The 24,966-nt window shown below is 41.0% G+C and overlaps 1 protein-coding gene across 9 annotated transcripts in view; it reads right to left on the minus strand.

Moving 5' to 3' along the window:
• The window catches only part of NCKAP5 (NCK associated protein 5), a 947,236-nt gene that overhangs the window by 91,614 nt on the left and 830,656 nt on the right, over positions 1-24,966 (minus strand). For all 9 annotated transcript variants that reach the window (XM_041739534.1, XM_041739539.1, XM_041739533.1 and 6 more), the window contains 4 exons: positions 22,957-23,145; positions 11,982-15,760; positions 11,045-11,222; positions 3,853-3,928 (listed from right to left, as the gene is read on the minus strand). In XM_041739534.1, coding sequence (XP_041595468.1) covers positions 3,853-3,928; positions 11,045-11,222; positions 11,982-15,760; positions 22,957-23,145 — 4,222 coding nt within the window. The remainder of the gene's footprint in view (positions 1-3,852; positions 3,929-11,044; positions 11,223-11,981; positions 15,761-22,956; positions 23,146-24,966) is intronic.

Consider the following 24,966-nt stretch of genomic DNA (forward strand, 5'->3'; position numbering starts at 1 on the left):
GTAAAGATCCCTTAGAAGTAATTTCTTAGATGTGTCAGGGAGTACCAACACAACTACCTAGAACTACCCAAAAGAAAGCTAGATTCAGGGTTAGACCAGGCCTTCATCATGCTCTCCCCTGATGATAGGAGCAGAAGGATTTCTTTAAAAGACACTAAGAAGGGACGCTACAGTGGCTCATTGGTTGAGCGTCTGCCTGTGGCTCAAGGTGTGATCTTGGACTCCCAGGATCAAGTCCCACACAGGGATCCCCACAGGGAGCCTGCTTCTCCTCTGCCTATGTCTCTGCCTCTCTCTCTGTGTCTTTCATTAATAAATAAATAAAATCTTTAAAAAAACAAACAAACAAAAAGAGACTAAGAAGACACCCAGCCAACAGGGGGAGAGTAAAGAGATTTCGTATCGCTCTGGGACACTGAGATATTTGCCCATTGGGCTACTGGACAGATTGTTCTTCACAATTCTTTAAAATTTGAAGGAAATAACATGTATCCTTTGCTTCACTAGAGTTTACCATGAACCTTGACTTCTTGGATATCATTCAATTCTGCTTGGATTCTTCCTCCAACTCCTCAAAAGACATTTTCTTGTCTTTATAGGAATTTCTGGATCCTCTGCCTCCGCTTAGATGATTATTTTTGCTGCTACCACTGGCTGGTGTTTTTAATATGAAACAGTATTATTTGAATTCCCACTGATCATTTAATCCTATTAGATAATTAATATGATACATAGGGTGAACCTATTACAGTTAAATACCAAGAAAGAACAATTAGAAATATGGGGATTGTGATCATTTGTGTTAACATTTCCATTAGGCTAGACTAGTCATTTTCTTGTTGCTCATTAACATGGAAGTCTAACATTTATTAGGGTGATTTTAAAGAAAAAAAATCCAGTTGTATTATTTTACTTAATTCATGAATCTTGAAATTCAATATGAGCATGCTTCGTTAACAATATCTTGTCTTGTAATTAACTCATAACATTTTGATTAACCAATATGATTATCCTTAACCATAGAAATGCAGACATTCAGGTTCACAAATTTTCTGATTATTCTTCTTTGTCAAAGACATTAGCTGGTACTTGGTTAGAAGGATAACATATTTAGATTTGCTCAGTTGCCATGAGTGAAAATATTCTATGGTTATATAATATTGTGAGGCTATGTGACAACACTCAGTTTAGACGAAATGAAGAATATTGGTTTATCAGGGCGCTAAAAATATATTCTCAGTCATTCTTCTGCAATAAAGAGAAATAACTACTTGATCTGTTGTGTCTTATTCAGTCTTGAAATGGATGAAGCTTTTAGAAGGTTGGTTGTGGCAATTTTATTGATTGGTTAATCCAGGGATAGTCCCAACTCCGTTCTCTCTGCTACCTCATACAATAAATAGAATCAACATACTGACTTCCCCAGTATACTACACAGCTAGGATTGGTTTTATGATCTGGTTTTCATGTAAGATGGAGTCTATGGGGTGGATTCTGAAGGAGCTTCTACTCTATCTTTATATTTTATGCCTTGAAGGTAAATGGAATGCTTAGAGTGGCAGAAAGCAATCTAAAACCAGAGGCAACAGATATAAGGACAAAAAGCCAGGGCTTTTGATGACATCATTGAGCTACTAGCCTTCTTTCCTGTTTACCTTCCTCCAGATTTTTAATTGTGTAAGATGATTAAATGACTATTATTTATGTATAATGGCTATTCAATTTTGTTGTTGTTGTTATACTTATAGCCAATAGCAGTTTATCATACAGTTCTCTCCTAGTGTGAGGAGATAAATCTGCACTATGTGCAGATCAACTCAGGCCTCTGTCAGAAACATGGTCCAAATTTACTTCCATGAGAGAAATCTAAACCAGCACATTCCATCAGAACATTGTATGCGATGGAAATGCTCATAGAGACAACACTGGGTATGTGGCTGCTGAGTACTTGAAATGTGGCTAGTCCAATGGAGGAACTGAATTCTAAATTTACCTAGTTTTATTTTTATTTATTTATTTATTTATTTATTTATTTATTTATTTATTTAACCTAGTTTTAATTCATTTAAATTGAACCTGAAATAGCTACCCATGGCCAGCCATCATGTTGAACAATGCAAATCTAAGAAACTGCAAGTCTATTAAAGCATAGTTAGATTACTGTAGTTCTTTCCAAAAAAAAAATCAGCCTCTAACTTTCTATATGTTACTTTATAGGCCCAAGAACCCCTCATTATGGTAAAATGATGATTCAGCAGGGCTTTACATAGTGTCATGTTTGAAGGATGTTAAACATATTTAACTTGCATATTAGCTAACTACACAGAACTGATACCAATTTAAGCATTTTACATTGACAACTATAATAAAGGATGTCTTTTTGGAATAATAATCTTTTTCAGACTGCACTCATTCAGCTGTTTGGTAAGGTTTTTGTATCCTCAATTACAAATGAAAAGAATAATAATGGTGTGCCAGTCTCATTAAGCTGTGGGGGTACAATAACTCTCCGAGATAAACTGTAAATTAGAGTGTACAGAAGACTTCTGGGTATGTGAGAAAACCAGGCACAGAGTGTACCAACATGGCCCTAAAAGTGGTGAGATGCTTATAGCTGGCAGTTGGAGGTAAAAGAGCAGTGGATACTCACCATACCAGAAACCAGATATCTGGAGGGCTATCATGCCCTAGGATGTGATATTGGCTATTAACTACTAGACCCAAATGCGATGGGTAGAGATTATTCTATCATGCCTTGGTATCCTGTGTAACACTAAATAATCATCATCCTTACATGCACAGCTATTCTTAGAGCCTGGGCAAAAACTAATTCAGCAATCATCCACAGTGGCCCAGAACAGTTAAAGTTATCACCTCTTCCATCACCTGACAAGGATCACAGTCACAGACAACTACTCCATCACCAGCTCCCTCCTGCCTGCTGAAAACAGGTCAGTGGAAGGTCAGTGAGTCTTTTTGTGTGTTTTGGTTAGCTAGGCCAATTAAGCTAGGCCAATGCATAATTTTAAGAAAGAGTTGACAAATCAAACTTATTTCAGAGACAGGACTACCTATAATCAGGGTTCTCACAGAAATGATGAAGAAAGTGAGTTTTGAAGTTCAGGCAAAGACATGTGCACCTAAATCTATTTGGTTCTCTGTGTAAAACACATTTTATTAAAAAATATTCAATTTAAGAAAGCTACCATCCCACATTCCTAACCAGAGGTAATTGTGTAAATGCTTCTTGAGACAATTACAGAAACTTGATGGACTCAAAGTTGATTGCTTTTATTTACACTCAGTATTATTCTCATTTCATAGTGACAATTACTCATTTCTCATCAGTTTGCAGTGTGTTCCTTTGAAAACATCTATGTTTTCTTTATAGGTCCGGTTTTGAATTATTTATTTTATGGTAGCTTCCAATATCTGAGAATATAAAAGCAACCATGCTCGAGAAGTTAAGACCCAGTACTAGAGATGCCTGGGTGGCTCAGTTGGTTAAGCATCTGAGTCTTGGTTTCAGCTCAAATCATAATCTTAGGGTCATGAGATTGAGCCCCTCCTTGGGCTCTCTGTGCTCAGCATGGAGTCTGCCTGAGATTCTCTTCTCCTTTTGCCCATCTTGCCCTCTCTCTCTCTCAGTTAAATAGATGGATGGATGGATAGATAGATAGATAGATAGATAGATAGATAGATAGATAAAATCTGTTTTAAAACAAGAAGTTAAGGCCCAGTCCTCATAGACGCTAGGCATGAGACATGATCTATAGGAACACATTGTGTCTGAAAGAAGGTCATATTCAGAATGCATCACCCATAAAGATGTACCAAGACATGAATGTTTACCTATTATGTGGCTCTGAAATGTGGAATCAGCAATTGTATCTTCATCCTCTTGCAGGTTTTCACTTGCTTCTTTTATCTGCAGCAACAAGAAAATACTATAAGTTCTTATTTATAATATTAAATAGATTCTCCACAATCCTCAGAATGATGGTTCATTCTGTAACAAATGTGGGTATGCGTGAGTGAGCATGTGCATACATATACGTAGATAGGTAAATATAGATATATAGATTGAGGTCTTCTTCATTCCACTTTCCCCTACTCTATTACTTGGCTTTATCATAAGTTTTAATTACAAGAGCAAGAGCATATTTTTAGAAATATAACCCCAGATCTCAAAATGAAGATTTACAGGATACATAATTCTTCGTAAGATTTTAAAGATATAGCTTTGGCTTTTAATACTTAATAAAGTCAGTAACAGAGCTGTTAGGAAAAATTAAAGTCAAAGGAGATATAATTCCTCCAGAGACAGTGACTTCTACCACAAGTTATTTTAATAAAAAGAGAGAAATATACTTAGATCTCCTGACCCTTTCCTGGAATGTAACTCTCTAAGAAAATGATTCTTTTTTTGTTCTTGCCATGATGAAACATAAGGTGACTATGATGTATGCTTATGAAACTAGAGCAGTGACACATTTTTATTGAGTTTTTAGGTCAAAAACATTCCCCTTATATTTCAGTTGAACTATCAAGATGCTGAATGGGGTAGCATTCAGTGGAACTCTAGAGAGACCTGAATAAGTCACAGTATTTTACAAATGAGAATTCTGAGATCCAGCAAGTTTCCTTAAACATATTGTAAGTGGAAATGCTGTGATTAAGACTTATGTCTCTTCCTTTTCAATCTAGGGGCAGCAGTAGCGACAATATTACCAGTATGAACCATAATTCAAAAGCAACCTCTGAAATACTATGGAGTAATACATGCTGTTTAAGCTCTTCAGGCCTGTGATCTCAAAATCCTGAGAACATGGGTAGGTGTTATTGTTAGCCTCCTCCTCCTGAAGACAGACAAGTAATTGCCAAAGTAGTGGAGCCGGGATTCTCAACTTAACAAAATTGATTCCAGATTTGTGTTCATTTGGGGGAACTTTGTTTTTCTCAAATTTCCATTTGACTATGCCAGTAGACTTGGCCTCAATTTCAAGATAGTTTGTGGTCCTTGGTAGAATGACCCTAAAAAGCTCTTTTAAAATACATCCTCATCGGTCACCTGGGCAGCCAATGATAATGATGTGAACTGTGCACTGAATGCAATGGGGTTCTGCTTAGGCACATACATTAGAGGCTGTCAGTGGATGTGCTCAAGGGCTTGAGCTGAATGCCAAGAAACTCTTATTTCATACTCTCAATATAGAAAGTCATACGGTTGCACACTGACCTTGAGCTAGATTTAGCTTTTGACTTTTTACCTAATTTTCATATTTATTTATTTTTTTTTTAATTTTCATATTTAATGGAATAAGACCAATTATTTATATTTTATAACTGTGGTTCCAATATCAGAATGTAATTGGTGCTTATTCTGTACGTGCTGATAGCCAGAAGGTGGCAGACTCAAGAGATTATGCAGATGGCTACCTGAACCTCTCACAAGGAGAGATCAAGGATTGAATATCCAGAGGCCATGTTCATCACTTTTCTCCCCCATCAGTTCTCTGCTCTGCAGACACTTCACTCTTTGTTAGCACATCCAGGGGAAAGGAGTTAGGGAATGGGGTGAGGGGTGTGGGGAGAAGACTTCATCAACAGTCTGGACACTTCACTAGTAGACATTTATGGAGAGCAGAGAAGAAAAGCACCGTGAGCATCAGCGAGGCTAACATGTTAACTTATTTGCCTTCCAAGATTTGCCTAGCTCAGAGATCTGTTTGTGACAAGGCTATCAAAAGACCCACTGACAAAGGGATTCCCTAACACTTGAATTTCCATTAACAGCCCAATGTGAACCTTCCATCCTCATTAATGGAGAAATCAAGGAAATCTCATGATATTTTCAGCTCATACCAACTCTTAGGAAAACATGTTTAATGTTCTCCTTTACTAGCAACGTGAAATAAGATTTCCTTCAGGCATTTCTCAGTTGATTTATTTTAAACTTGAAGGGATGCCCTGCTAACCTGCTGGAATGTGGGGTAATCATCCTATCAGCCTGTGAGATTCTAAACTAAAGAATCCAATAATGAGAATAAGATTCTCATCTTAAAGATAAAGGAAAAAAGGCTCATTCGGGGTTAGTGATCTCTTCAAGGTCACAAAGGATTTCAGTTTTAGAGTGGACACTCCTGGTCCCTATTCATTGCAGTAATTAAATTTTTCAGCGTGCACCATATTGTTACCATCATCTTTTCCAGACCTTCCCAAGAACTGCTATTTTCTGTTAGTGTCTGGCAGTTAGATATGTAGGCAGTATTCCATGTATACATAAACTATATATATATATATATATATATATATATATATATATATATGTGTGTGTGTGTGTGTGTGTGTGTATATATATATTCTTTTTTAAAAGATTTTATTTATACATGAGATTTTATTTATACATGAGAGACACACAGAGAGAGGAAGAGGCATAGGCAGAGGGAGAAGCGGGCTCCCTGCAAGGAGCCTGATGTGGGACTCAATCCCAGGACCCTAGGATCACAGACTGAGCCAAAGGCAGATGCTCAACCACTGAGCCACCGAGGCTTCCCCATATATTTTTATTTAAGAACAGCAAAAATTTTCATAGACTCTGTGTGTGTGTGTGTGTGTGTGTGTGTGTGTTTAACAACCTTGCTTCCCATCTCTTCTGGTTCCCTAACCCATCTGTGGAACTTAACTATTATCTTTCTCCAAGTATCATATTTAGGAAAGAAAAAAAAAAAAGCCATCCTATAGTCCTACCTGCTAGCTCCTTGTCAGAACTTTTCTAGGGCTTTATGTGCTTATCAGCAAGTGCTAAATATGGCCTCTGGGGACTTATCAAAGGAATTTATCAGGGAAAATGCCCCTAGTTCTTTCAGCTTTCCTGGGCTGATGACCCATGAGGAGCAGATGACCCATGAGAGGAAAACCTGAAGAAGATGGGTGAAGAATCAGCAAAGGAATGGAAAATGGGGGAGTGTCTTAGAATGGCATAATTGTTGGCTCTAATTATTTATACAAATAGATGTCAATGCAAAATGGTAATGTAAAAAATCCATCTGCGTATGGAAATGAGGGACATAATTTATTTTGGCAGCAGATTCCCCTTGCTAATTACATTTTTCATAGGCTGAACTTAAAATTAATTTTCACTCTTGATCACGCCATGGCTGGATGTTGGTGAGAGGTTGTGGGACTTTTCCTAGGGGTAAGGGGCTGCCAACTCAAGATTAAGAATTTGCCAAATATAGGGACAATTGGGATGATCTTCATGTAATGAAGCACTACCAAGATGGGAGTGTTCACAAAACCAAGAAATTTGGCTCAGAAAAGAATGGTGGTTATTAGAGATGTAGAATATTCTCAGCCATTGTTTGTTCTACCAGGAACAGATAAAAATTAATGTCAGTAATATCCTATTTGCTGAGAAGTAGCAGGTAACTCAGGCAATAACTAAGGCTTATCTTTGGTTTAAGTTTGTTGTCAGTATTTTGGGTGCCTTCTAATCATGCATCTCCCACTCTTGTCCATCTTTTGGGCTCTGCAGTTGTAGTGAAGAACTATACCAAATAACAATCTCTAGCAGGAAAACATTAAATGTCACTGTGCCCATTATATTCTACTAACCCCTACCATTAGAAAGGGCAGGGAGGAAGGAGCTTACAAAGGCTCCTGGAGGGAAATAGAGAAAAAAAATTCACCAAAAATATATGAATTATTATATATATACGGAGAATTATATATATATATGTATTATATTTATGTAATTTCAGAGTTTTGGGGACACCCTTCATTTGGAGTTCTGCTTATATTTTTTCCCTGACTCACCCTAACATAAATTGCTTCCCAAGAAGACAACATTTTGCTGTCAAAGTTTATTGCAAATGAAAAGAATGTAATGAACCTAAGTGAGACAGAAAGTGATCTTTGGAAGGAAAACTCCAGAAGGCATTACCTTCAGAAAAGTTAGTCATTTAGAAAAATTTGCAGGAGGAGGGAAAAATCTGCACATTTCTTATTAGCATCAAAACAGCATTTAGAACAGAACTATTCAATTAAGGATGCTGAAATTATAACATTTTGCAGAACTTAATAAGATGATAACAATTTGTGTAATTACTGTACCATTTTATCCTATTTCATCACCACAGTATCATTTTAATGGGATAGTATTTGATGCTTTTTTTACTAGCATATGTGATTTTTTTTCAGACTATGGGACACTGGGTAAAAAGATACTTGTAATTTAAATTAAAATACCCATATTGAAATGGCCATCACTTTCCAATGCACGATGAAGGTATATAATACTGTTAATTTCGTTAAACAATTTTTATTTTGTCCAGTGATAGTTAAATAGGAGCCTGGAGCTGCCTTCCTTTGAGACTTTTCATTTCACAAAATTATCTGAATCCACGGGAAGGAAGGACTTCTAGCACACTGCAATGGAGCACATTTCTTTCTTGCTTATTTACTTAATATGGATGCAGTCTTTCCTGGGGATGCCTTTGCCCCCTCTTATAATGATTTTATATAATTTAAGTAAAAGTACAAAGTAACACGGCCCTTGTCTAAATTACACAAAAATTAGAGCTAAGTAGTCTGTAAATGATGGCCTAAATGGGGACATAAGCCTCTAATTAAGGCTCTGAAAAGAGAAAAAGATTTCATTCAGCAAAGAATTAACGGGACTTTTACGCATATTTTAAAATGTATCTAGCAGTCCTGAAAATGGACATGGATATGCAGTTACTAGCAGACTAAGTGGAAATTTGCTACATACATTGTTGTATGTATGGAAATAATCTTTGTATTGTAATCACCACAGATTAAAATAATTAAAATCCCTGAGAACCCTCATAATGAAATATAGTCTTGGTCTGTAAAAGGGAAGAGATAGCGATATAAGATTCTGATCAGTGACTTTACTCAAAAAACACATACGATATGTAATGCATTATGTGCAGCTATTGTTTTTAACCCAAGTGACTACAATGAGAAGAATTCTTTGCAACACAGTTTAAAATAGGCAGATAGCAAATTTGCCTTGAGTCCTAGTAGAAGAAAGTTCCTCAAACTCTGAATTTTAAGAGGTTCATGGGCATTCCCATCAATGTGCTATGGTATTAGAATATATCCTATTTTGCATCTAATTTCTTTCCTGGGTAGGCTGATAACATATAATAAATAGGTTTTCACTGCTAGTCTTATACTAGTCCCAGAGGAGACCATGGCAATGTCCTCTCTAAAATTAGTAATTTTAGTATACTCCACATTGATGATTATGGAGATGAAACAAAAACCACTGCATTTTACATTAAAAAAAAAAGAAGACTGGCTGGTCAACTATCCAGGTTAATATTATTCCTCTGTATGGAAAAGCTTCCCAGCATGACTAATTTTCTCTTGTAGCTAACTAGAAAAAAATTAGCATATCCCAAATGATTATGTATTTGGGGGTGGTTAGGAATCTTTGTACTTCACAGACAATAATAAGAGTGTTTCTTGCAGATATTCTAGAGGAACCAAAGGACACTTATTAGTACACTGTGAAAAAGACTGAAGACTAGAGACGAAAAGCCCAGAAATTACTTTAGCATTGGGAAGTAACAAGAAAGTAAAAATGAAATTGTAAAAGCCAAACAGAGGGTCTTTTTGTTTTTTTGGTACTTCTGTACAGCGAAGATATACCCTAAGCTGTCAGAACCATATTAAATGGGGCATAGTTAAACTGAGTGCCTCCGATAAGGGGCTCTGCTAGGCTATCAAAGTTTTAGATCAGTTGGATTGAATTTCTGGCATATTGCACATTTCCACACGTTCATTCTCTCTCTTTCCTTTCAGTGACACTACAAGGGCAGCCTTAGATATGCTTATAATTTGTGATTTTTGTAATGCAGAGGACATTTGTGTTTTCAAAGAAGGGAGGATATACCATGGAAGCACAGAAGAAAAAAGAGGGAAAAAGAAAAAAAAAAGTTTTACAAAGAACATATAGTTCACATATGATTTCCAAGAGTTTGATTAAAAAAAAAAAAAAAAGCTTTATAGCTCTTCAGAGACTAGAGGTCTTTGAAAGAAAAAGGTGCATTTGTTGTCACATTAAAGAATGTCTCGGAAATTCTAAGGAACCCTAAACATCAATAAGTAATTAAACTAATAATTAATAGCTAACAATGCCAATCATGATTCCTCCTAAAATCACCTCTAAACTATTCCAAAAAAAAGTAAAATTACTTTATCTTTCAGATTTTCCCAAGAAAATGGTAGCATGTATCATATCTTACAATCTGTCTTGTTGCACTACAAAAATAGATACAGTAATTCTGTAAAAGGGATTTTTTTAAGTGCTTCAAAACTTATATAAAGGAATAATGAACATCACCAAATCAATTATGCAAGAACAGAAAGAATGCAAAGATACTCAGTGCAATTTAAGGTAATTTTAAAACAAAAATATTATTTGAAACTAGCATGTCCCAGGGAAATAGAAAAATGCCCTTTCACCCAGCTTTTGAAGGAAATTACACCCTGAGTTCTGGACCTCACAATGAAGAGACTGAATAACTGGGAGTCAAGTTGCAAAGTAGATTTCTCAGTCTTAACACCTGTCTAGGTGAGAACTAGTACACAGAACTTGCAGAAAAAAGGAGCGATGCTTAACATGAATCATCCAAGTGGCCATCATTCTCTCCTTTAGCACTTTTAGTTTTCAGAATCATTTCCATTCCTTTTTGTGTTGCTGGGAATGAAGGAAGAGATCCCCAAAACCAATTCCCTGCACCAGAGTGTAGTTTGAAGATGACACCTGACAAGGGGAGTGTCCTCTTGCCTGCACTCTGGTTCCACCGTCCTGCTACAGGCGGGGCTGCCCATTTGCAGTCTCGCTGCCACCTGCCCGTGAGAAGCTGTCACCAGCTTTCTCTCCTTTCCCTGGAACTTTCCTTCCCCTCCCCCGCCCCCAATATAATCTCTTGCTCCTACATTTCCATCAGCAGAGATAGGAAGAAGGCAAGCAGGTTCGCTGGAGAACCGGGATGGGTGGAGCACTTACCAGGGAGCCTTTCGGTATCTCCCCATCCGCTTTGGTTTTGATGTTTTTCTTGTGGTTTCCTTGCGTGCTCGCAGAGCTGCCGGTGAGACAGGAGCCCTGGGAGCTGCCCTTTAACACGCTCCTGCAGGAAACATTATTTGATCCGCTTTCTGTCTGTTGAGCTGCTTTCTTATCAACTCTGCAGGTAGAAAGTGATTCCTCTGATAAATTACATTGCTCTTCTTCAATCTCTACTTTTCCCGATCCTTTAATGTTTAAAGTAACCTCTTTGTATCTCTTTGTCTTTAAACCTTTGAGTGATAAATGTTTGTCAGGGGCCTTGATCACATCTTCATCTGACATTCCAGGAGTGTGGCAGTTTAGATTTGACAATGATTTATTTATTTATTTATTTATTTATTTATTTATTTATTTATTAGCTGCTTGTGAGGTGGGGGAAGGATGGAGCCAAATAAAAGCCACTGAAGAGTGATTGCTAAATACATGTCTGGCTTAAGATCAGTGGGAAATGTAATTACCTCTGCAAAGTTTCTAAGTATACGTTTGCTTGGTACAATCAATGAAGTCGGCATACCTTAAAATGTATGTGTAATTTTCTTCCATTTCATGCCATGTGGGTACATTCACGGTTCCCGTGTAGGTTGAATTTCTATCAACCTTGATAAGACTTACTATTCTTTAATTTCAAAGACCATTGGTTTGGTTAACAAAGTAACATGGACTAAATTATCATTTTATTGCTAACTTTTATTTCATTGTTTAAATTCTGGCTAATGTAGAAAAGACTGCTACTCTGTATTTCTGTTTGTATGGAAACATGCTTGACTGGGACTAAATGTGCGGCAAGTCAACAGCTCTCCTTGTTCTGGGTGGGGGGGACTGGGGGAGACCCCTTGCTATCGCCCCCCCCCCCCCCCCCCCCCCGCCAACACATTACCTGTTCAAAAGTTCCGTCATAAACGTATCTTTTGTTGAACACGCAACAGGGCTGGGGCGATTTCTTGGTTCCAACTTCATTTGGTCGTACATGTCCTGTGGTGCTTTCAGATTATTTTTGTTTTGTAAACTATTGTCTGGACCCTCTGCCAACTTGGCGTTCCTGGTAAGCTCATTTTCTATTTTACACTGTGGCTCAGGCTTCTTTTTCTCTTTCTTTTTCTCCGATTTTAGTTGTTTGTTTCCAAACCCCAAACCTTTTGCATCTTTTTTTTCCACCTTGGTTTTAGACACATCCATTTTCCTGCTACTGAGAGCTGGAAGCCTGCTCCTCCGAAAACCAAACCAGCTGGCAAAGGATGGCCCAGGCTTTGGCTTTGCTTCCACAGAGGGGGGCTTTGTTTGCACTTGGCCCCTTTCCACATTTTCCTGAATGCACAACATGACCTTTTCTTCAATTGTGGGTGAGACGAGGGCTTCGGGGCTCACAGTGCCAGTTCTGGTTGTAGACGTATCTGGACACCTTCCAGAAGTTTCTAGCTTGGAGGTCCTGCTCGTTTCAAAATTGTTCGGACGCTGCGTCCTCCCTGTATCCTGCAGGCCTCGTGGGCAGTCTGTTGGGGTGGGTGGGCATCTGTAGGGGTCGCTGCTGGGCTCCTCAGGGACAGCCACACTGGTGTACCTGCCCTGGCCATAGCCCTGCTCAGCTTCCGTCCCGCAGGGGGCCAGGAGCTCTTCGGGCTTTGGAGGGACCCTCAAAGGCAACCTGCTTGGGCTCCTGTGCTGGCTGCCGGAGCTGCCTGCACTCCCTAGGGAGCCTTGTCTGGGGGAGGGATGCCCCGGAGGCCTCCCGGCGCCCAGGACACCGTCAGACGTGGACATCGGGGCACAGGGGGTCTTGTTGGGCGAGCCCTCCGTGGAGGAACTCTGCCGGGTGAGAGAATTGCCTCTCTCGGCCGTGTTGGTGATAATCTGAGTTCGAACCTTGCCTGGCCCTTCCAGGGGAGGCGTTGGGGGCTTGTCTCCTGAGTGAGCGCTGAAACTCTGGCTGCGGGCTTTGGCTCCATTCATGCCCAGGGCTGGCTTCAGGTGGGGCTTATTGGAGGAAAGGGATCTTTTCACAGACCTGTTTTCGACCTCATCTTTTCCATCGGCCCCAGGGATGCTGTGTTCCAAGGACTCTGGCACGGCTGTGTCCAGGGGAAGCCCTTCAGCCAAACCGTCTTGCGCCTGAAAACTCAGTGGAGTCCCATTTCTTTCATCCGCCGTGGTCTCTGGCCTCACTGGATTCCCCGAGTCCTGGGGCTTGGACCTGCTCACGGCCACAGAGCTTTTAGATGCTTCATTCAGACTGTCTTTTTCATGTTTCCCTGGCACCGTGGAACTTTTCCTGAGCAACTGGGGAGACTTCATGAGAACTTTGAGCCCAACTGGGAGGCGGGTTTTCAGCCCTTTCTCATGAGTATTTTGACAACCATGTGGACTGTTATGGCTTTTGGTGGGTGGTGGTGATGAGTGACTGCTAACCTGAGATGATGGTGACTCATTCACCTCTAACAAGGAAGGCTTGGGTGATGTGGGGACACAGTCATTCAGTTGTCCTTTTCTTCCTGGAGACACACTTTTGGAGGATAGTATTTCCAGGGGCTCATGGGTGGAAGGACAGTTCTTGGGAGTCCGTAACCCAGTGTCTGTTTGTGTGGTCCCAAGTGTTTGGTGAGGTGGGGTTTTGGGTTTTTGGTCTCTCTTTGGAGAGACCTTTGGGGGCCCTGGAGCCATCATGGCAAATGAACTGGAGGGGGGATGAGCAGAACATCTGGTTTGAGTCACTGTTTCTGTGGACGGCAGAGGGTGAGTGAAAACAGGCTTTCTGAAGGCCACAGAAGATTTCTTCCCCAGCACTTCCCCAGCCATGACAGGATTAGAAGAAATAATAGGAGCAGAGGATCCTTTCAGAGGGGGGGATTTGAGGATGGTCCTTGCTGTTTCACTGGGGACTCTGGTTTCCGGCTTGGCCGATGAGGGTGGCGGCAAGTAGTCATAACTGGGCTGGATGAGAAGGGAGCCTGCCCTGTCTGGAGGGGGCGGGGGGGACGGTGACTTCACCCCAGCCTCCAGCACAGAGTCACGGTGTTTATCCCTCATTGGGGATCCTATATCGTCGCTAGGCTCAATGAGGGGCCGTGGCAGTAACTGCAATGGAGGAATCTGACTCTTGGAGCATGGGGCCCAATCCTTTCTGCTGGATAGTTTGGGACCATGAGGCAGTTGGCTGGGGTGTTTTGGAATGTGTGGATCTGGCCGCAAATCAAAAAGGGGTGCTGGGCTCTCAGTCTTCTTAAACCGTGAAAGTTTCCCAGGAGCTAAAGCTGGTGATTTTTCAAGAGACACTAGGTCAGATGAGGGGATTCTCGAGGTGGCCTCAGGCTCCATGATTTTTGATTTCTGAGGTGAAGACTTGCCCCTGGCAGGGATTTTTGTCAGACTTTGCTTTTGATAGATACCCATGGACACTGAAGACCTAGAGTTACTCTGGCATGACAAATTGAGTGTTGATTTGGCCGGTCTTTGTTGCTGAGTACTTTGTGTGACTGTCCTGGGGCTGAAAGAGCCACTGGGTACCACAGCAACCTTATCTACATCATCTTTTGGAATGTTTTTCTCCATCTCCTCTTCAGGTCTCTTTAAGAAAGTGTAGTCTCTTGCAGCAGCTGCTGTCGGTAGATGACCAATTCCCTGAGGTAAAAGTTCAGCGTGTTCTGCCTTGGGTCCAGTAGGGGCCTGATTGATGGAAATTTCATTTCTGGTAACAGTGACAATGCCAGTCTGGTGAGAGCTGAATTCAATGGGCTCTCCATCTTCCGCATCAAATATGACAGTAATGCATTCTTCTGAAGAAGTCCTTTTTACAACCCTTTGCTGCTTAATGAAGCTAAATGTCTTTGGCCTACTCTCTAGGGGGATGGGTACTTGTTTTTCCTCCTCATCAGGAGACCCAAGTTGAGATTTTCCAAATCCCATGATGTCCAGGTTCTCCATGGACTTGTCAGTGTCAGCGGTCAGTGACAAGTCTGAAGGGCTTTTCTCGTCACTGCTACCTATGTGCAATTCATCGAGGGCTTCATTGTCATCGGTGTCTGAAAACTGGAGACTGAGAGCCACACGGCCCAGGCCACGTGGCTCCCTCTCTCTCTGTACCTGAGGTGGCTGCACACTTGGGTATAGCTTCCTCTCCAAGGGGCAGTTGCTGGCACTACTAGTCAGCTTTTTAGGCCTTTCCCTGGGGTAAACTGAGGACATGCCTTCTGAGAAGTGTTTTCTATTCAGCTCCCAGCCAAACAGGCTGTCAGAAACACTGTGGGTTAATTTACGACTGTGCAGCCTGCAGCTCTGGCTTGGAGCTGCCTGGAGCAATGCTAAGGAGGAAGAGTCCTCATCAGCATCATCATGGGAATCTGTGTCATAAACAAATGCCTCATGGGGCTCCTTGCAGGGGCTCCTCATGTCAGCTGGTTTGCAGGGGGGGTATTCCTTGAGGCTGTTACTCTTAATTCCTGGAGAATATATTCCTTCATTGGAGTTCATGCAATCTTTATAACCCCATTTGGTTATCACTGATGGAGGTTCAAGTAACACTCTTCGCTTCTGTAGCTTTCTTAGGCCTTCCAAAATGTGACTTTCCTTGATACGAGTTGGAGGTAGTTCATCTGTAGGACTAGCAAAGCCACTTGGGAGCGAAGAGTCAATACTTAGCCTTTTATCCCAGTTTTGTGATGATTTCTAGGAAAGAAAAATAGATATCAGAAATCACTGATCCATGTGGATCACAACTGTATAAAGGAAAAGTCCCTCATTAGACTTGATTCTAATGGTTAAGTATTCATCTGTAAGTGCAGACATTAATTAATGCAAATTAATCATTGACTATGCAGTGAATCTCTGCTTTTCCAGCTTCTAAGCTAAGTAGCCAAGGATATAATGAAGTAGTAGGTAGTGACCTTGCCCTCTAGGAGCATGCAGGCCAGCAGGGAAGAGGAGATTGGGTACAGATAACCAGAAGTCAAGGAAGCAAGTGAGAAATACCAATGTAGTAGGAACTGCAGAAATTCAGAGGAGAGAGATCAAATCTTTGCTAGGAAAAGCTGTGAAAGTCATATAAGGAGGCTTTTGCTTTGTTTTTTCATTTATTTTCTTTATTTATTTTGAAAATTTTACTTATTTGACAGAGAGAGAGCAAGCAGGAGAGACTGCATAAGCAGGGGAAGTGGCAGGCAGAGGGAGAAGGAGAAGCAGGCTCCCCACTGAGCAAAGAGCCCCACATAGGGCTGGATCCCAGGATGCTGAACTGATTGAACCACCTAGGCACCCCAGTTTTGTTTTGTTTTTTAAACCTACCTAGCCCTTGAATGAAGGATGAGTTTGCCTTAGTTTAAAAATGGGGGCAGCGGGGCACCTGGGTGTCTCAGTGACTGAGCATCTGCCTTTGGCTTGGGTTGTGATCCCAGCTGTGATTGAGGCCCACATTAGGCTCCCCGCAGGGAGCCTGCTTCTCCCTCTGCCTATGACTCTGCGTCTCTGTGTGTCTCTCATGAATAAATAAATAAATAAAACCTTATAAAAAAATAAAAATAAATAAAAATGGGGGAAGTGATTTCCGGATAGATTACTGGGATGGTAAAGACCTGAACTGTGAAGATAGATTCAAGGTACACTTAGTAAATAACCAGAAGACTATATGGCCTCACTGTATAGCATTTACAACAGGTAGAGAGAGTAAATGGAAAAGCAAGTTGGTCCCTAACTCTATGGTCCTTCCATTCTAAGATTTGACAGTTCTATAACTTCAGGATAAACATCTATGAAACATATACATCCAGCAGTGGGGCATTGACTGTTAGAACCCTATAGTAAATGATTCACCTACTAAGAAAGGTCAACTTCCTGTCCCTCATACTATCCTAAATACTAGTGCTAGTTTTGGCCAAGAAATGACCAAAAAAGGCATTATTTCCCACACATTCATATATTTCACAGTATTGCTGACAAGAAGTGGAAGGGCAGGAGAGAACTTGCATTTCCTAAGCATCTGCTGTGTAGCAGCCACTTGAACAGGGCTTTGATTTAATATTCAGAGCAACACCATGAGGGAGACATTATCAACCTTATTTTACTAGGGAGGCAACCGAGAGGCAGCATGGTTAGTCTGCTGGAAATCACACAGTTGAGGAACAGCTGGAACAAAGGTTTCCACTCTGCTCTCCCAGGCTCTTCCTATGACTCAGTTCCAAAGTAGTGCTGTGGAGATAGGCACCCAGGCAGGCTGCCCCTAGAGCCTGCATGCCTACTGACATTGCGATGTTACTAGAGCCAAGCTGAACCTCCATTCTCTCCTCTGTGTGAGTCAATGTCAGAATAGAGATCATAGGTTATCCTTACACCCCTCTCTTGAATGGGACCTTCAGAGTTTAATCACAAACCAAGACTCAGGGAAATTGGTAGGATTTGGGCACTGACCTCAGTCTTTTTTTTTTTTTTTTTTTTTTTTTTTAAGGCTCTATGATTTAATCCTCTCTAGTCCTTGAACGAAGGATGAGTTTAAATAGGGGGGAAATGATTTTCAGGTAGAAGAAGTGGGATGGAAAAGACCTGGATTGTGAAGATAGGTTCAAGGTACTCAGGAAATAACCAGAAGACTATATAGCCTCACTGTATAGCTTTTACAAGAAGAGGGTAAATGTTGAGTGAATCTGGTGGTTTCAGATGTCAGATGTGTGCTCTGTGCCCATCTTCGCTAAGAGTGAAACTCCTATTGGCATCTCTGTACCAGCTGCCCCCCCCCCCCATAACTGAACACAGACTGTGGGCTTGTATGTAGAGGGAGAAAAAGTCTCAGAAACTTACATTGGAACCTTGGCATTTTAGCAAGCTGTGAATATTTGCTTGTACCTAAGACATTTCCATTAAAATTACCCTTGCTATCAACAACAGCATATGGTGTTTATTTGTTTTTTTTTATCTGTTAGATGTTAATTGTTTTTAAGTCAAATTATGTATTTTCTATAGAAAATTCACCAAGGTCAGAAGTTGCTGTGCATAAATGCTATCTGCTGATGTTTCCCCTTTCTTCTCCTTTGCTTCTTTGCCGTTAAAAACTTCTTTGGCAATCAGGAGAAATCCTGTTAGTTACTTTGGGTATTATAGACCAACCAGTGGGCAGGCTGCCACTGCTTGGATTTCTAAGAATTTCCATGATTCTGAGAGTCACGTTCACAATAAGAAGAGAAGCCAGGCAAAAGTACCCTATAAGAGCTTGAAAAAGGCAGATTTGTTCAATCCCTGGAAGATGTGCTCAGCCCACCTCCTGCTGCCTCTTCACAGCCTGCTCCCTGTGGTTTGATTCATCCCAGGGCCAGTGGCTGCAAACCTCCCAGGGCCCCGGGCACTCTATGCTGTGAGATTAGTCACATTCCTCAATCAGTTTTCCACAGGATGTTATGGTATTTAATAACTTGAGAAGAGTTTGGAACAATCTGTAAAATTGAAAAAAAAAAAGGCATGAATCCCCTTTAGGAGAGAGGGAGGCAGAAACTAGCATTCCCACAGGCAGCTTCATGCATTGCTTGGAAAAGAGCTGTTCCTGGGATGCCTGGGTGGCTCAGCAGTTGAGCATCTGCCTTCGGCTCAGGGCGTGATCCTGGAGTCCCGGAACCGAGTCCCACATCAGTCTCCTGGCATGGAGCCTGCTTCTCCCTCTGCCTATTTCTCTGCCTCTCTCTCTGTGTCTCTCATGAATACATAAATGAAATCTTTAAAAAAAAAAAAAGAGCTGTTCTGGGCCAAAGGGTGCTGCTGCTAAAACAGGGGCCTTGGTTTGATGCCCACAGTTCTTTTTTTATTTCTTGATTGGACAATAGTTCTACACAATTTTTTAAAGAACATTCTTGTTCTTAATATAATAAATCCATCCCAATAATTGGAATAATATTCGAAGCTTGGCTGATTCAACAAAGCCACTATATCAGAAGGGTAAAGAGCGAAAGTTCCAGAATCAACTAGCCAGCTCTGCCACTAGCTATGAGAACTTTGGCTCACTACTTAGTTTCTCAGCATCTCAATTTCCTCACCTGTATAATGGAGAAATAGGAGAACCTACTTAAAAAAAGGCTCTTACGAGCACTGAATGAGCTAATACTTCTGAAATACTACCAACGCTGCGTGGCGTGACTTAGATCCAGATTTCTCCAAGTAGGACAGCCTAATGCATCTCATGCTGTCTTCCTTTCTGTATCCATACAGAACAATATTAAAAAAAATACTTGTGAATTATAAAAGAGCCATTGGTCACATATTTATTATTCTGTAAGTTAATATTGTGGTCACATTCAAATTCATATTCTATGAGTTTATTATATAAGTTAATACTAAATGAGTACTTGGTAAATGGTAAGTGCTGCAGAAGTTCCTGAAATAATGTAAATTTAAATGTTTCTATGGGAGTGGGTCTAGTTTGCTGCATCCTTGAGAACTGGGACTTTTCCCTGGGAGATGTGATAGGCATGCTGGTACTGCAATCCATTCTGGGACAGGACCTTAGGAAATCCCCAGATCACAGCTGCCCGAGTATATATGAAGCACATAAGAATTTAATTTCTCTGTTTTCAGGGAAGAGATTTCCCTACAAGATCAAGGGTTATTAAAATTGGAAGAATTTCAGGGAGGAAAAAAAAAGAGGGTCAAGTCAAGGTAAAGAAAGAAAAGATAAAGGCTCTGAGAAGGAGAGGGAGGGAGAGCGGGAGTGAAGAGAGCAGAGCAAGGGATTTGGAGCTGGTGACAACCACAAAGACAGGGAACATCCCTGACCATCTTCCCAGTCTGTTAAGAACCAGGCCCCAGAAGTCATTATTCAGAACTTCGAACATCTGCTTAGAAGGAACAACTCTGATAATATACACACTTTGTATTAAGAGTCTGAGTCCAAGGGAATAGGCTCTAAATTTAAGTTTGAAATCTTTCCCAAGTTCTTGTTCAGAGTCTGACAAAGCTACTCCCTCACTACTTTTTTCTGGTAGTTATAGAGTCTTCCCAGGTTCTCTGCTTCGAATCATAAATGGAGTTTACACAAATGATAGAAAAAATGACCTCCAAATCTTCTGATACGGGGTTTCCATTCTTGTGGACTCTGCTTTTCTTCAACATCGGGAAACTGCAAAGATAGCTATTCTAAGCACTCAGCTTACTCCAGTGTGCAAAGATGCTTGTTCAGACAGTGAAGGAATCTTCAATTGTGGGGCCCCCTTTGCAGATGGGAGCTGGGTAGCAGCAGGAGTTAGTTAACAACCCAGGAAAAGAGCTCCTGGCATCTGAGTAGGAGCATCCTACCTCCACAGAAGCCACGGTCCCTGTCACCTACCATGGTATTGTCTCTCTCTGCCATGCCACCCTCCAATTTATAGTCAATTAGTGTTTTATGAGGCTATAAAACTGAGTAAAGGAGGTCAATATAATACATGCTATGCTTGAGTAGTAAATTCCGACAAAGCTAATGATACTTTCAAAAGTTTGGGTCATTTATTCTGAGATGATGCACCACCCTCCCTATTGTCTATGGGGGAAAAAACATTCTCTTTGAGTTCTCAAGGGATGCTCAGTCTGGGATGGTTTGGCAAGTAGCCTTGCTCACTCTCTTGTGGTGGACATTAACAAGTCTCTCTGAGCATCACAGTGATAGAGAGTGTCCACAAAACTAATTGGAAATGTCTGAGTTCAACAATGAGACTGAAGAACGAGAAATTAAGGAGTTAATCCCATTTACAATTGCACCCAAAAGCATAAGATATCTAGGAATAAACCTAACCAAAGAGGTAAAGGATCTGTACCCTAAAAACTATAGAACACTTCTGAAAGAAATGGAGGAAGACACAAAGAGATGGAAAAATATTCCATGCTCATGGATTGGCAGAATTAATATTGTAAAAATGTCAATGTTACCCAAGGCAATTTACACGTTTAATGCAATCCCTATCAAAATACCATGGACTTTCTTCAGAGAGTTGGAACAAATTATTTTAAGATTTGTGTGGAATCAGAAAAGACCCCGAATAGCCAGGGGAATTTTAAAAAAGAAAACCATAGCTGGGGGCATCACAATGCCAGATTTCAGGTTGTACTACAAAGCTGTGGTCATCAAGACAGTGTGGTACCGGCACAAAAACAGACACATAGATCAATGGAACAGAATAGAGAACCCAGAAGTGGACCCTGAACTTTATGGTCAACTAATATTCGATAAAGGAGGAAAGACTATCCATTGGAAGAAAGTCTCTTCAATAAATGGTGCTGGGAAAATTGGACATCCACATGCAGAAGAATGAAACTGGACCACTCTCTTTCACCATACACAAAGATAAACTCAAAATGGATGAGAGATCTAAATGTGAGACAAGATTCCATCAAAATCCTAGAGGAGAACACAGGCAACACCTTTTTGAACTTGGCCACAGTAACTTCTTGCAAGATACATCCACAAAGGCAAAAGAAACAAAAGCAAAAATGAACTATTGGGACTTCATCAAGATAAGAAGCTTTTGCAGCACAGCAAAGGATACAGTCAACAAAACTAAAAGACAACCTACAGAATGGGAGAAGATATTTGCAAATGCCTATCAGATAAAGGGCTAGTTTCCAAAATCTATAAAGAACTTATTAAACTCAACACCAAAGAAACAAACAATCCAATCATGAAATGGGCAAAAGACATGAAGAGAAATCTCGCAGAGGAAGACATGGACATGGCCAACACGCACATGAGAAAATGCTCTGCATCACTTGCCATCAGGGAAATACAAATCAAAACCACAATGAGATACCACCTCACACCCGTGAGAATGGGGAAAATTAACAAGGCAGGAAACCACAAATGTTGGAGAGGATGCAGAGAAAAGGGAACCCTCTTACACTGTTGGTGGGAATGTGAACTGGTGCAGCCACTCTGGAAAACTGTGTGGAGGTTCCTCAAAGAGTTAAAAATAGACCTGCCCTATGACCCAGCAATTGCACTGTTGGGGATTTACCCCAAAGATTCAGATGCAATGAAACGCCGGGACACCTGCACCCCGATGTTTCTAGCAGCAATGTCCACAATAGCCAAACTGTGGAAGGAGCCTCGGTGTCCATCGAAAGATGAATGGATAAAGAAGATGTGGTCTATGTATACAATGGAATATTACTCAGCCATTAAAAACGACAAATACCCACCATTTGCTTCGACGTGGATGGAACTGGAGGGTATTATGCTGAGTGAAGTAAGTCAATTGGAGAAGGACAGTGTATGTTCTCATTCATTTGGGGAATATAAATAATAATGAAAGGAAATATAAGGGAAGGGAGAAGAAATGTGTGGGAAATATCAGGAAGGGAGACAGAACATAAAGACTCCTAACTCTGGGAAAGGAACTAGGGGTGGTGGAAGGTGAGGAGGGCGGGTGTTGGAGGGGAATGGGTGACGGGCACTGAGGGGGACACTTGATGGGATGAGCACTGGGTGTTTTTCTGTATGTTGGTAAATTGAACACCAATAAAAATTAATTTATTAAAAAAAAAAAAAGGAAATGTCTGAGTTCGTCTGAAGCACGGTCAGTTCTATTAGGCCAGGGCCACCTTGTTACAAATCTTACGAACTTGGTGGGTTCTAGCAAAGCACAGATGGAAAATATCTTCCTCCCCCAAACTCCCTCTCATATCATCCTAGTCATTCGGGTCAAATCATCCCTCCACTCCTCACTTGCTGTGTGAGCCAGCTTCCTCTCCCATATAATAGAGAAAATGAGATTCCTGTGTCTAGCTTTATGAGGAGTAAGTGAGCAGATACTCAGCAAATGGTCATTCCCTTCTTAGCCCTCCCTTCCACCTTCCCACCAGAAGAGGATTCTTTTCCGGCTCACTCTGATGCTAAAGTGCCAATTAAAAGGAGGCCTTACCCGTTTCCTGAGGTTCTTTCCATCATGCCACGTGTAGGAGGAGCCACTGGAGTACTCGCTGCAGGTGCTCGAAAGAGACAGCTCACTGCTGCTGCAGCTGTTTCGAGGACAGAGATGACCAGGGATGACAACCCCCAAACCAGGGCATTTCAAAGCAGGGGCTCCTGATTTTGCAGTCAGCTGGCATTCCTAAAAAAAAAAAAAAAAAAAATAGCAGAGCAGCTCTGAGTGATGCCTTTGCTTAGGGGACATCAGATACCAATTCAACATCATCATGAGTTAGAAGGGAAGGTAGCCGTTAGACGCACAGCTTTGGGGTCAGACAGGCCAGGGGTTCCAATCTGGACTCTGCCTCTTACTAACACAGTAGGAGGAAATATTTAATCCCTATATTTTTAAAAAAGGGAACAATGACAATACTGTCCACCTTATGGGGTTACTGTATCACGACACAACTGACTGTACTAAGGAATGAAGACAGAGTAGCATCTTTGGCTGTAGGGTTCAAGAGCATGGGAACTAGACTGGATGTCTAGTGACCTGGATCTCACATCGCTACTGGCATGAGATATTGAGTAAAGAACGCATTTAACTTCCATGGACCTTGAGGTCTTCCTTTGTAGAGTGGGGCAGTGTTCCAGATCACTCTTAGGGTCCCCTATGGCTCTGACAGCATCATTTCAAGTCAGGAATCAAATGCCCAGGAAGCCATGTCCAGTGGAACACCAAAATGTGGAATCACAAGGTTCTGTTGTAAAGGTTATAGAACTTTTCATATCAGTTGGCTGTCCAAATGATAAACGCTGTCACATTGACTAGATCTGGATTCTATGCAAAAGAGCCAGGAGGTTAGAAGTCTAGGGGTCTGTAGAGGCACAGGAAACAAAGTCATAAACATCTCAGCACATCTTGACAGCCACCTTCTCAGCCCCTAATGTAACAGATGAAGCTCCAAGAGCTGGACAAGCTAAATTAATTTAGCATCCTGATCATGAGAATAAAGTCCCTCCTTATAGTCTCATTCCTCTCCCCTATCTATATAAAGCTTGTCTTAGAAACTCTTTGATGGGGAACCATCTGTCTTTGTGTCATTTGCAGAATGGCAAAGCCTCTTACTTATGCAATTTATTGACACTTTATGGGCACCTTTAGTACCTGAGTACTTATTATTGTTCTCCAAATGCAATTCCAAATACCCACTTGAAGAAGGAAAGACATGCTGTTCTGGGAGTACCTGGGGGACATGCTAGCCCCCTCACATAAGTACAGAGGGTCTGTTTAATTTCCACTCTAATCAATATCCGTAATGCTCCATAAGGTTAGATTTTTTGATATCAGGCATCTGCCTGCTATCAATACCTCATTTTTGCTGCAAAACAACCCCTTTAAGTGATCTAAAAATGCCAAGAAATTTTACTACTCTATTCCCCACCCCCCAGCAATTTGGCTCTAAATATCAGTGAAAGAAGAAACTTGTCTTAAAATTCAGCACTCAGCAATATCTATTGATTTATGACCTCGCTTCTTGCTGCATGTAACTTGGTTAAGGGGAGTTTGTATTTGTACCATAATAGATGTGGACAACTAGTGGTGCTGCTACACAGGAGCACCTGTCACTGACACTTGAGCAACAGCACATAGTTGGAAAAAAGTTTCAGAAGTGACACACCATGCTCCACTTCTACGTATGAGCTTTCCACTTTCACCATCCCCAAATCTCTCGCCTATTTTGCTGTTTGATTAAAGCGAGGTGGCAGTTTTATTCAGGACTGCCTCTGCTCTGGGAGATAAGTCTGTTCTCCAGAAAGAGACTGTGACTATGTCCTGCAAGGCCTTCCAGATTGAAACTTTTCCAATAGCCCTTTTCACACTCTATGCAGCTTTTGGTTAAAGTCTGGACTCTACCTTTTTCCGAAGCACTGAAGCTTATGTGATTTCCCTCTCTCTTTCCCACCTGTTCCTTCCTATGACACCTATCAAAACAATATCTATTTTTGCAACTCAACTCAA

Source organism: Vulpes lagopus, chromosome 24 (genome assembly GCF_018345385.1).
Source record: "Vulpes lagopus strain Blue_001 chromosome 24, ASM1834538v1, whole genome shotgun sequence".
In the NCBI taxonomy this organism is placed as follows: domain Eukaryota; kingdom Metazoa; phylum Chordata; class Mammalia; order Carnivora; family Canidae; genus Vulpes; species Vulpes lagopus.